This window comes from Hippocampus zosterae, chromosome 16, assembly GCF_025434085.1.
Source record: "Hippocampus zosterae strain Florida chromosome 16, ASM2543408v3, whole genome shotgun sequence".
NCBI classification, from domain to species: domain Eukaryota; kingdom Metazoa; phylum Chordata; class Actinopteri; order Syngnathiformes; family Syngnathidae; genus Hippocampus; species Hippocampus zosterae.
The window spans coordinates 11153712-11165170 of NC_067466.1; the positions used below are offsets into that span (position 1 = coordinate 11153712).

Below are 11459 nucleotides of genomic sequence, written 5' to 3' on the forward strand. Positions count from 1 at the left end.
CATTCACTCTTCTCCTTCAGCTCAATAATGGCAGTGCCATTAATCCTTTCCAGACGCTAATTACTGTACTCAATATGTTATTGCTGTTAGCGCAAAAGGCAACAGACTGTAAAGCAACGCCAAACAATCCAAACTATCATTGAGGAGTTCCATTTTGTTGGAAAACAAATCAGTCGCCGACGAGACGTCGCGATGGTGCAATACCGACACGTGATGATAAGAGCTTCCTCACAATGTCTTCTTTTAGCAATGACCAGTGGTGTGCCGGTTCAAATTGAGTCAAAATAGAGGAAGAGATTTCAGCTATGTGCTTCAAAGGGCAGGGCATGGAAAAATTAGACGAGGATCTTATTCCCCCCCCCGAAAAAAGGGAGCATAGCACAGTGTTGTGTCCAGTTCCACACTGGCCCCTTTGTACTGAACCCAGCTTTGACATCAACTGGGTCAAATGAGGGAGGGAGGGAAAGCAGGCAGCAGCTGGACCTGACTGTCAATGTCACCCTTGTTAGACAACTTCATCAACGTCCATCACTGGAATTTCGATTTGTTTTGCTACCTTTTCACGTGCACGCCTCTGATCGCCGTTTAGTTCGACAAGTCTACTTGTGCTGAAAGTTAATTTAGATGCAAATGAAATCCATGCTGTAGCTTTTTATTACAACGGCGTTTAAATGAAAAAAAAAAAAAATCAAACTCGTTTTCTCTTTTGAAATTAAACCCAAGTATCTTGGCCGTGAATGCGTATTCCACTTTATCGCGTTCAACCTGATGCTATTGCTATTGTTGGGAAAAGTATGTTTTAATACATCTATTAATACAACACTTGCCACTCGCACGACCTTATTAGATCCAATACAATAGCTCTATCGACAAATATGATATTTATATCAAATAAATGGAATTTTTTTTCTAATATCCTTGTTATCATTTGTCAAAGCTCACACTGCATCATAATCGGAGCTGTACCTAATATTTTGACTCCCATGTAGCCACATATCAAAATATAATCGGCACTGTCTGATTTAGAGCAGTTCTACGTGCAACTGCAATTACAATTGTAAAGATATTGTGACACGAATGCCTCCGTGATTGTGTCAATCAAAAGGGAGCTTTTTTTAACGATATATATATATATATATATATATATATCGGTATAGGTATTACATATTTCTTGTCGTACAAATTTGGCCAGTTAATCAAGCCACACCACTCATTTCTTTACCTGAGTAGAAGCAAAAAGAATAAATAACACAAAAGTCCAAATGAAGAAGACCAAAAGCATCCAGTGAAACGTGTGACCTGCCTGTCACCGATGCTGAACCCGTGGCTCTATAAATAATGTCTGGCAGCTGAAATGGGACTTTGTGACTTTAAGATGTCACTTGGGGTGATGTGGTCCATCTATTGTTGATGAGACAAAAGCGCGAGTCAGATTCATATAGGAGTGGCGGGGAATAACTTCTCATATCCTCATATCAGAGTTGGGAAGCCGCGCAGCAGAAACTTCAATAACCTCCCGACTTCTTTCTGGACATGGGTGAGTGCACGGAATGTTTAATCACTTCTTTTCACCTCTTTATTAGAGCCATTTGGGGGATCTTGTAAATGGAATAATATTGCTTTTAAATTGTAATTTCTGACTTTGCACATCATTTTGCATTCATGCATTTGAAGACAAACCAGTTTTTCCATTTTTACTTTTCCCTTCATTTAACTTTCACCGTTGATATATTCCCTGTTACGTAAAGAGTCGATACTGTCGTTTCACACCATTTTTAGTGAAGCGAGAACCCTGGTGTTGTAATTGAAACTGCCATGAGACATCGTGTAATTCTCCATCCTTTGATCACAGTTTTCTTCTCCAACTTTCGAACAGCATCCCCAGCGATTTGTGTCCAGTTTTGAGGTTTCATGTTGATTAGCTGGCATCAACTAAATGCATCGATGCCCTAGAAACTGCTTCTCGCCACTCGTCAGAACTGAAGCGTGGGCGTCTCCAGGCATTATCATTACCGCATCCCCGGCGGTCTTCTTGCTGCAACTATTTATATTTAGCAGCCTGGTTGCTTCCCACTAAAAGTTGTTTGGTCAAACAATTAATTGCTTCAGCGTGTAAAATTGATTATTTGTTTGCAACCAATTCGATCTCCGTCGGACCTGACGCTGAATTCCGCGGTACCATTGAGAGCCAGCAGTAGCTGAAGGGAGTATGGGCTGACATTGCTAATGGTGACCGGCCGACCCCCCCTCGGTCACTTCTACGACAGCATGCGTGGTTCTGAGATCTTTGTTTGCTTAACATCACTGCCCTTTGTCTCACGCCAATGACAATGGCTACCTTATGTTTGGCCACAATGAGACACTCTCTCTTCAAGCCTGTGAAGTCAGAGCTCCGCCACCATCTCCCTTTAGCCTGGCGACGCCTGTGACTGCCACAGAAGGAGGGCCGGACCAGCTTGTGTACAATCGTCAAGGTGTCGATACAAGCGGATGAGCGTTCGCATTGCAGATGAAATCGGCACGGGCAGCGTTTGTTTTGTCGTAGCTTGTAGGCAGACTGAAGTTTGCCTCTTGGGATCTTTCTTGTTGTGGAATACAGGATCAGAAGCAACATGTTTCCGGTCAGGCAGCCTTGGCTTTGCAAAGCCTTAGGTGCTTTCCTCAATCCCGTTTCTGCCACTGCTTTTATTTATTAACTCCGTGGGTGTTTGCTACCTGCTTCAGCTGCTTACGCCGGGGAGAATGCACTCGGTGTTCTTGAAATAAGCGGCGCTTTCTTTGTGTTTGATCGCCTGCTTGCTGGTTGCAGCTGCCTTTTTCTTTCTCTCCCGGTGTATGCTGATGAATTGGCGGGCTCGCTCTCCCGCAGAGTGAAAGAGTTCTCCACCCAGGCTTCGATGTGCTGTGTGGTTCTGTGTGCGGTATGTGCGGCCTGTGCGCTGATATATTATGCCCCCTCAGGTTGTTATGATTGCTGTATCCGGTGCTTGGGGGCAGTGCCCTACCCGTCTCTGGTGGCCACCTTGCTGTGCTATGCAGGCATGGCTCTATTTTGTGGCTGCGGGCACGAAGCCTTAACCCAGACCGAAGTCCTGGTCGAGACTTACTTCGCTCGTAATGAGCAGGACTACGAGGTCGTGGCTTCCTTGTAAGTCTATTTTCCACTTTTCCTTTTTGAATTCGTCTCGACTTCCTGCCTGACTGACTGACCTTTTCTCCCCACTCCCCCCCCCCCCCTGTGCAGTGTCGAATACTTCCAGTACGTCATCTACGGCCTGGCCTCATTTTTCTTCCTCTATGGTATCCTGCTGCTGGCTGAAGGCTTCTACACGACAAGCGCAGTCAAGCAGACCTTCGGGGAATTTAGGAGCACCCATTGTGGGCGATGCCTCAGCCTGACGGTGAGCACAAGGTCAAAAGGGAGGAAGAGGCAGCGGGCCGGGGGATGCGTCAGGGGGAGCGGGGGGGGGCGGGGGGGGGTACTAATGTCCACGGGTCGTTTGGACAATGCGGAATGCATTCTTTTTACCACTCCAAAAAAATGAATTATGGCTAATAGCAGGCTTGATGATACCACATTCATCACACAGCAACCTGCTGCATTGCCATGACCCTATGTTCCACTTTTTTTTCCCAACAGTTTATCATTGTGACGTATATCTTGGCCTTCATCTGGCTGGCAGTGTTTGCCTTCACTGCTATTCCAGTCTACTTCTTGTTCAATATGGAGCAGACCTGCCACGACATCAACATCCTGGCTGAAACTACCCCCAGCATCAATCAGCACGGGTGGATTTGCATGGACGCCAGGCAATATGGTGCGATGCTCCTATCATGACTGACCGCACGTCCACCCGATGAGAATATTAATGTGGTTTTGCCAGGCAATGAATTAATCATCAGGATTACGTAAATGCAAAGGTAGTTAGTAAATTGCTCATGAAATTCCCCAAGATAACTTCAGCTGAATTTGTTTGCTGCAGTTTATTTTCTCTGCAAGTGAATGAACAAAGGATGCAAATGTTTCCTGAGGCATCCGCAATCAGTATTGGTATGAGATACATCACTGATGTCACGTCTCTATTCAAGGGCTGCTTCCTTGGAATGCAGTGCCGGGCAAGACTTGCGGAATGACCTTGGCATCTATTTGCAAAACGAGCGAAGTGAGTAGATAGATCATTTCCATATTCCATTTTACGCCCCCTTTCACCCAAACTTTTTCTCCGTGAATGATGATGTATGCTGCCTTGCTGATACTACGCAGCAACTGTCCAAATCTGTGTTGGTCAGAATAATTGCATTCTAGGATAACACGCGCGCACACAGCAGGGGTTAGAATCTGTGGACTTTATTCATCCTGGGGGTACTTTGAGTATATCAGTGTCAGTGTCACAGACCGACACCAACTTGATTTGTTGTTTCTTTTAGTTTCACCTCACTTATGACCTGTACATTGCTGCATTTGCTGGTGCTGGAATCACCCTCTTGGCATTGGTGAGCATTACCGTGCTTTTAGTCATAGAAGCATGACTACTTCCTTGATTATGTACCTGCACTGTACATTGTAAACCTAAATCAGTCACAAACTGGTCAGATTTTGATTGTTTATTGGGTGAAATTGTTTTAGCCGATAATGATATTTCGGAAAATTATTTAGATCCATAAGAAGTACTTTTTTGTCACCATTGTCGGGTTCTATTTGTAGGAGACTGGACTGTCAGAATGTTTATTTATTCCTTTGTCGTATGTTTTACATACGTTACATGTATTGGGAAAAAATTGGAAAAAAAAGATAGCTGACGGTATTTGCTGAGGAACTTTGCATTATTAACAAAGGCTGAACAGAACATCCCTGGCATGAACAAGATTGGGTTTGGCTTATTTTGCAGATCCAATCAATGACATCATTGATCGATTGACAAATTATGACATTACACCTGATCACAAAGTTTGCATAAATTGCAAAATATGTGCCGATTCTATCTATCCAGCCAATCAAACCTGCGTATTGTCAAATAATAATGATATCGACAAATAACAATAAAACCCTTCATTAAAGTAAATAAATACATAAACATTTAGGCCCACTATGCTACTTTATTTTAATATTGGTCATTATGCAGCGCTGTATGTTTTGGCGGTACTTGATGTAAAACGTTTGAGAAACGCTGGTCTGGAGCATTTTAATCAACTATAAATGAACCATACTGGTCAACCATGTCTTCAGAAAGGTGATAAATATTTTTGGATTTTGATCATTTCATTTCATTTCGTTCCGTCAAACTAAATGAAAACTGTGTTTTGTTTTTATTCTTATCTCTTTTCCCAACGTTTTGTCCTGCTTGCGTTTGCAGAATTTTTTGAAACATCTGCCAACGCGGCGAATCAAATCACTGCAGGCTGTTTTAACTGCTCCTCTCCTTTTCATCGATACATTCTTGCTTTGCAGATTCTGTTTTTGGTTGCAACCACCTACAACTATGCAGTCCTGCGATTCTTGGGCAGGAAAGGAGTCCGCTAAGCAGCCAATCCGATTCACCTGCTCGTACTGCATTCCTCCTAAATGCATCCAGTAACATTCCTCACCACTATTTCTTGTGTGTCAACAACTTTCAAAGAGATGAGGATTCCTGCCCTCTCGGATGATTCTCTTAGCATTGTTGTTCATTTCTCTTTTTGGTGACCTTTTAGTGCCAGTGCTGTTGTGATATACATTTCAGGAATAATATGCAGCCGGCTCCTCTTGCAAAGAGTAACTTGCTTTTTACTCCTTTTAGTGTTTACAGATGCACACATTGAGTATATGGAAATTAGTTGGCTGCTGTTGTCTTGGCGGCGGCGTGTATATTGATTGTGTGTTTTGAAAATGAATGTACCAACGTTGTCTTGAGCGTTGTGTTGTATCACCCTGCTCACCGTCACTCACCACAATTGCTTTGTTTAAAGACCACTGTGTGGGGGCGAAACAAAGCCACGAATTCAATAACGGAGGCGATGCCTCCAACGCTTACAATAACTTTTCCATCTGATAACTCTGTTTAACGCGTCAGCTTGCTCCGAAAATTGAGCTTTGCAATATGTGTGGGCATTTATAACGGAGTCCTAAGGCATTAACTTTGGTGATTTTACAGTCACTACAAATTGCATGTTTTCAATAAAATTGTGTTTAATCAATTAATCAACACGGTTTTGTTATTTGTATAGTAGTACACATATAGAACTTCAAGTTGTCTTTATTGAACATGTTTGTGTGTGAGTGTGTGTGTGTGTGCGTGCGTGTGTGTAAAACACAGTATTCTGCAATGAGGTTTTTATTAGTTGTTTATAGGAGCACAGGCCACAAAGACTCTGGAGACGTTCGTGATATTAAAAAGTCAACATCGTCATGAAGTGCACATTTGAGAAGGAGAAAATGACATGATTCATCGCAATATATACATACAATACATTTTGTCTCACCACTTGCAAAATAAGCAAGGCAGTTTTATTAATATGGAGCATTTCATACATAAGGTAACTCGGTGTGCCTCACACAATTAAAAGTATGAATTTAAAAGCATTTACAAACAAAAGCGCCAAAGACATTTAAAAGGAACGTCAAGAACATTGTATTGCGTCAAATAGCATATTTTTCAAATCTGGAATATACACTTTCAAAATTGTCGGTTAGTTTAAGATAAGATAAGATATCCTTTATTCGTCCCACACTGGGGAAATTTACAGCCTCCAGCAGCAAGAATGTATGTAGAAAGAAGAAAGGAGAAAGAGAAAAAAAACAACATCTTTCAATTAAATACAATATGAACACAAATGGATAAATCGCTTTGATTTATCCATTTGATAAATTTGAATCCGTTTGATTGCTGTTGTGATCTTTAAACAATACAATAATGACCAAATGAGGAGAATGCCAGTCCATTGAGAAGAGACCTCCGACAAGGCTGAACTGTTGTGTATGATGAATAGTGATGGCCTCTCACTTTTGCACAATACTGTTTGGAACAAAATGCATAAGTTTGCACTATTAGGCTGCTCGGGCTGGTGTGTTTTCTTCTGCTTCATAAGGTTAACCTCACAATGAGGCCATCATCAAGACCACCATCATTGTATTCTACATTGGGCTGCTCAGTTGGTGCATTGACATCATCCATCTCGAAACTCTCCCTCCGAGGAGATCACAGCATTTTTTTCCCCATTGTGTTCTAAATATGATTGGTGATGGAACGTGTCAGCAGTTCCTTTGTTGTGTTCGGAAGCAAAGCCAAAAAAACGGTTGCTCAGCTGCCTTCAGAAGAGCTTGAGCCTCTGGGTGTTCCTTTCTCAATCCATCCTGAATGAGATGGAGCGACTGCAGAGGCATCTGAAGTATCCTCACGGTGTTTAATAATAGACTGGTCAACACATTTGTCCTTACTTTCTGGTTCATCTGATTCTACTCTCTCTCTCTCTCTCTCTCTCTCTCTCTCTCTTTCTCTCTCTCTCTTGCTCTTTTTTTTTTTTACAACATGTTTTTCCGTGGGAAACCTTTCGAAAGATGCATTATTTACTCGGGAATATGCTATAAAAAAGACTACATACTCTTGAAGTCAGCATCTTAAAGTAATCTTACAAGGCTGAGCTCTCAAATTCTAACTTCTTTCCTGGCTGACCAAGTGCGTTTCGATTAATAAATTCCACACAACTTGTCAAAGTACTTGTTTTCTAAAACGTAGAATTCGAACTGTTTTGTATGATCTCGAGATGATAAGATTCTAAAGGAATCTACTTTTATTGTGACTAAGGTAAATTTCAACACACAGAGCCGTTTTTTTAAACACTAATGAAACTGTTGCTTTTGTTTGTTTGATTGTTGTGGACATTACCTGTGCTGTATAAAGTATATTTCAGACATTAGCTAAACTAGAATATTTTAGCCCGCAACGGACAGTTTTTCTTGAAACCCATTTTCCTTTGTGCATGTTTTTATTGTTATATTTTAATCGCTATTTTCAATTCAATTTTATTCTGCTTGTTTTTTATTGTCATTAACACTGACGCTACAGTTTTTAAATTGTTTAGTGCTGCTTATTTATTTATACCGTGCATAGTACAGTACAAACATCTTGGGGAAAAAAATCGCCACCGGAAGTGATCACTTTTATTTTGAAACGCACTTTCTATTTCCAGGTTAGAAGAAACTCATCAGGAAAACAGGAAATTCGAGCGTCACTTCTGCTCTGATAGTATTTTTTCATCGGTAATTGCCTTTGAGGCTGCATAAGGAGCAACACTAATTTGTGTGCGTGTGCGTGTATTTCAGTTCATTTTTAAAATTATACATTACGGACGCGGCGTGACAACAATCAAGTGCGAACTGATATACAATCATTTTCTTCTTATACAGTGACTTCAAAACATTCGTAAGTCATTCAGTACTATTTGCTTTTATTGCAGTTTCTCAAAGATGTTCAGTTTTGATAAATATATATGTATATAGAGACACTTTTTGAACAGAGACAAATGCATTCTCTTTTATTCATTCAGGTTTATCAACTGTCTGCAATTTGGCGTCACAGTAAAAGTTGATGAGTGCAGTTAAAAACAAAACAAATAAACAAACAAAAAAACAGCAAGCTATTGACAATGCTCAGGACTAAAATAAAGAACCAAAAAATAAACATCTGATCATGAGAGATAGCAATAGTTCTCTAATATGGATAATACGTGTTTAAAGTAGTACAGTAAAAGCGTTAAAATAAATGTTTGCGGGCTTTTTTTCACTCATTGTTTTACTTGTGTGTTAAAATTCTTGAGCTATGCCAGTACTGTATTTTGATGCACTCAAAGTCCGAATTCCACGGTCGAGTTTATTTAATTTTTGGGAAACTATATCTGGAGCAAAGTTGTTTCATACATTTAAAAACAAGATTGAGAGAACAAGTTTGAATAGATAAACAGTTTGAGAAATGGGGAAAATATCATGACATGCGTGAAGTGGTGTGCCACCTTCAATATTAAATTCTTTTTTTTTTTTTTTACATTCTGACAATACTGACTAGTATTCCACTCCATCCTAGAACCATGCCTTCAAGAAACTACCTTGACAAAATTGGCAGAAAGAAGAAAAAGAAATGGACAGAGGAAGCGATGGCGCACGCACTGATTGAGGTCAAGTCAGGGAGGTGCACTGTGAGAAAGGCAGCCAAGGAGTTTGGAGTCCCCAAATCCTCACTGGGGGACCGAGTCAGTGGACGGGTGACACCAGGGTGCCGCAGTGGGCCCGCTCAGCTTATAACATCTTCTGACGAGGCACTGTTGGTGGAGTTCTCCTTACACATGTCCAAGCATGGATTCCCGCTCACTAAGCAGCAGCTGGTGTCATTTGCGTCTTCCATTTACAAACGTCAGCACAGAAGGGTGGCCTTCTCTAAACTGGGCCAGACCTGGTGGCTCAACTTTCGGAAACGTCAAGAAAAAAATATCACGATTCAACCAGCAGACAGTGTTATCCGAGGTAGGACGGTCCGCGTCAGGAAGGAAGCGTTGGATCATTTTTTTCACCTCCTGAGCACTGTGGTGGAAGATCACAAATTGGGGGGCAAGTCTCACTACATTTGGAATTGCAATGAGATGGGTTTTCAGCTGGCCCGCAAGAAAGTTGTTCTCCCCAAAGCTACAAGTCTGGGTTGCAAGTCAACGCCGGGCTCCAAGGACTACGTCTCTGTCCTGGCTTGCCTGAACGCCGCAGGGAAGGATATTCCGCCATTTATCGTCTACTCCAAAGCCTACCCAGGAGGAGTGTGTTACAAAACCCAAGGGCCGTCAGATGCCCTCTATGGCTGGTCCGATTCGGGATGCGTCACTTCTGAACTTTTCAAAAAGTGGTTCCTCGGACACTTCCTGGTGTATGCTCCTAAAGAGAGGCCACTGCTGCTTATTTTCGATGGCAACAAGTCACCCGTGAACCTGGAAGTGGTTGAAGCCGCCCGTAAGGAAGGCATCATCCTTGTGTGCCTCCCGCCTCACTGCGCTCACATCCTGCAGCCGCTAGACGCCGGCCTATTTCCGCGCATCAAGCAACGGTTTGCTGCGCTTTTAGATGAGATGCACGCCGCTGAAGCGCCTCTGTTTGCAGTCAGCAAGAAAGACTTCTCGGGTGTGTTCAAAGGGGCGTATCAGGTGGCTAAAGGGGACGAGGGTATCAGGATAGTTGAGGAAGGTTTTAGCAAATGCGGCATATACCCCGTGAGACCCTTTGCGTGTAATGACGCCCTTTTGATGTCATCGCACAATGTGGACCCTGAAGCTGACGGTTCCTTGTCGACATCGGCACAGCGTGTTGGAGGTCTCGCTGCTCCTGGACTTTGACCTGATTGATCTGTAATTCACAAACATATAAATGAACACCAGAGGCGCACTGATTAATCAAGAATCAATGATTATTTTTTATAGTCAATGAATCGTTGAGATAACTTTTTAGGTTTTGTCCAAATGCTCAGAATTTCAACTTCTCAACAGTACATTTCTGTAGTCCTCCATGAAGGGGGACTGATTATCTTTGTGTTGAATCAAAATGCAATATTTGCTTTTAATTTGGAAAACAACGGTCAACATTTTTTTGAGCTAACCAGGAATCGAATCATCTTTAATTTATGTATGGGCATTTTCTGCACTGTCAATTTGAAATGATGTCATGTTTTTGAATAAAGGGATGCAAACTCTAATATGTTTTTTAAAATCCAATTACAAATACAAAATAATCAACAGATCAATCAATTATTAAAATAATTGTTAGTTGCAGCCCCACATTGAAGGTTAGTAATGGTCTCTGCCATCAACTTCGACACAAAAAAACATTTAGTGGAAGGACCCATTCATTTTCTTTACTCGTCCTCATTCCGTTCACGGCTGAGCTGGAGCTTATCTGAGATGACTGGGCAAGATATGGTGTACACCCTGGACTGATCACTGGCAGGTTTTGAATATACATGACTGGGACTGCATATCAACCTGTGGGATGCAAATGGCCCCTGGGCTGTGAGTTTGAGACCCGTGATTTAAAGTCTGCAATTAACATGTTTTTAAACGTGGGAAAAGGCAAAGCACACACAGAAGACAGGCCTTGACAGAGTTCTTGTTTACGCTCAAGTTTTCTCAAACGCTGCATTTCGCATCTCTTCATGTTGAGCCTCGGCTAACATTTTAATCCAACCTCAGTTTTTAATCTTGTGTGATGGAGCTTTCTGAGGCGGTTACACCCGTCAAATTCATCATGCTGTGGAAAATAAAGCAATCAGGACATTGTAATGAAGTGTCACCCTGCATAGCCAATATAACAAGTGTATTTTCATCTGTTTAGGTGAGAGCGGGCAGAGCAGTATGATGTCGTTTCTGCTCTTGAACTTCATGATATACAGAAGCACATTCACGGTTTTATGTCTAGAAATTCCTTTTGTGTTGCTTATCAGCGTTCTACCTCT

General features: G+C 41.8%; 2 protein-coding genes across 4 annotated transcripts; both read left to right on the forward strand.

Annotated features, from left to right (window-relative positions):
- Nucleotides 1–1370: 1370 nt before the first annotated feature.
- Nucleotides 1371–6174, forward strand: plp1b (proteolipid protein 1b). Of its 2 annotated transcripts, none has more exons than XM_052047012.1 (7): nucleotides 1371–1537; nucleotides 2962–3148; nucleotides 3245–3401; nucleotides 3641–3818; nucleotides 4090–4163; nucleotides 4429–4494; nucleotides 5450–6174. In XM_052047012.1, the coding sequence occupies exons 1-7, from the start codon at nucleotides 1534–1536 to the stop codon at nucleotides 5519–5521; spliced, it is 738 nt and encodes a 245-aa protein (XP_051902972.1). In that variant the 5' UTR covers nucleotides 1371–1533; the 3' UTR covers nucleotides 5522–6174. The 2 variants fall into 2 exon arrangements, with proteins under 2 accessions (XP_051902972.1, XP_051902971.1); XM_052047011.1 differs by lacking the exon at nucleotides 1371–1537 and adding an exon at nucleotides 2414–2652.
- A 1981-nt stretch (nucleotides 6175–8155) lies between these two features.
- Nucleotides 8156–10699, forward strand: LOC127588313 (uncharacterized). Of its 2 annotated transcripts, none has more exons than XM_052046992.1 (2): nucleotides 8156–8236; nucleotides 9057–10699. In XM_052046992.1, the coding sequence occupies exon 2, from the start codon at nucleotides 9061–9063 to the stop codon at nucleotides 10345–10347; it is 1287 nt and encodes a 428-aa protein (XP_051902952.1). In that variant the 5' UTR covers nucleotides 8156–8236; nucleotides 9057–9060; the 3' UTR covers nucleotides 10348–10699. The 2 variants fall into 2 exon arrangements, with proteins under 2 accessions (XP_051902952.1, XP_051902951.1); XM_052046991.1 differs by having other exon boundaries at nucleotides 8162–8399.
- Nucleotides 10700–11459: the final 760 nt, after the last annotated feature.

Bases quoted from the DNA above. Each gene is read 5' to 3' on its own strand.
- LOC127588313 (XM_052046992.1), top strand. From the start codon at position 9,061: ATGCCTTCAAGAAACTACCTTGACAAAATTGGCAGAAAGAAGAAAAAG.
- plp1b (XM_052047011.1), top strand. From the start codon at position 2,613: ATGTTTCCGGTCAGGCAGCCTTGGCTTTGCAAAGCCTTAG. The intron at 2,653-2,961 runs GTGCTTTCCTCA...ATGCCCCCTCAG, and splicing joins TTGGCTTTGCAAAGCCTTAG to GTTGTTATGATTGCTGTATC. The intron at 3,402-3,640 runs GTGAGCACAAGG...TTTTCCCAACAG, and splicing joins GGCGATGCCTCAGCCTGACG to TTTATCATTGTGACGTATAT.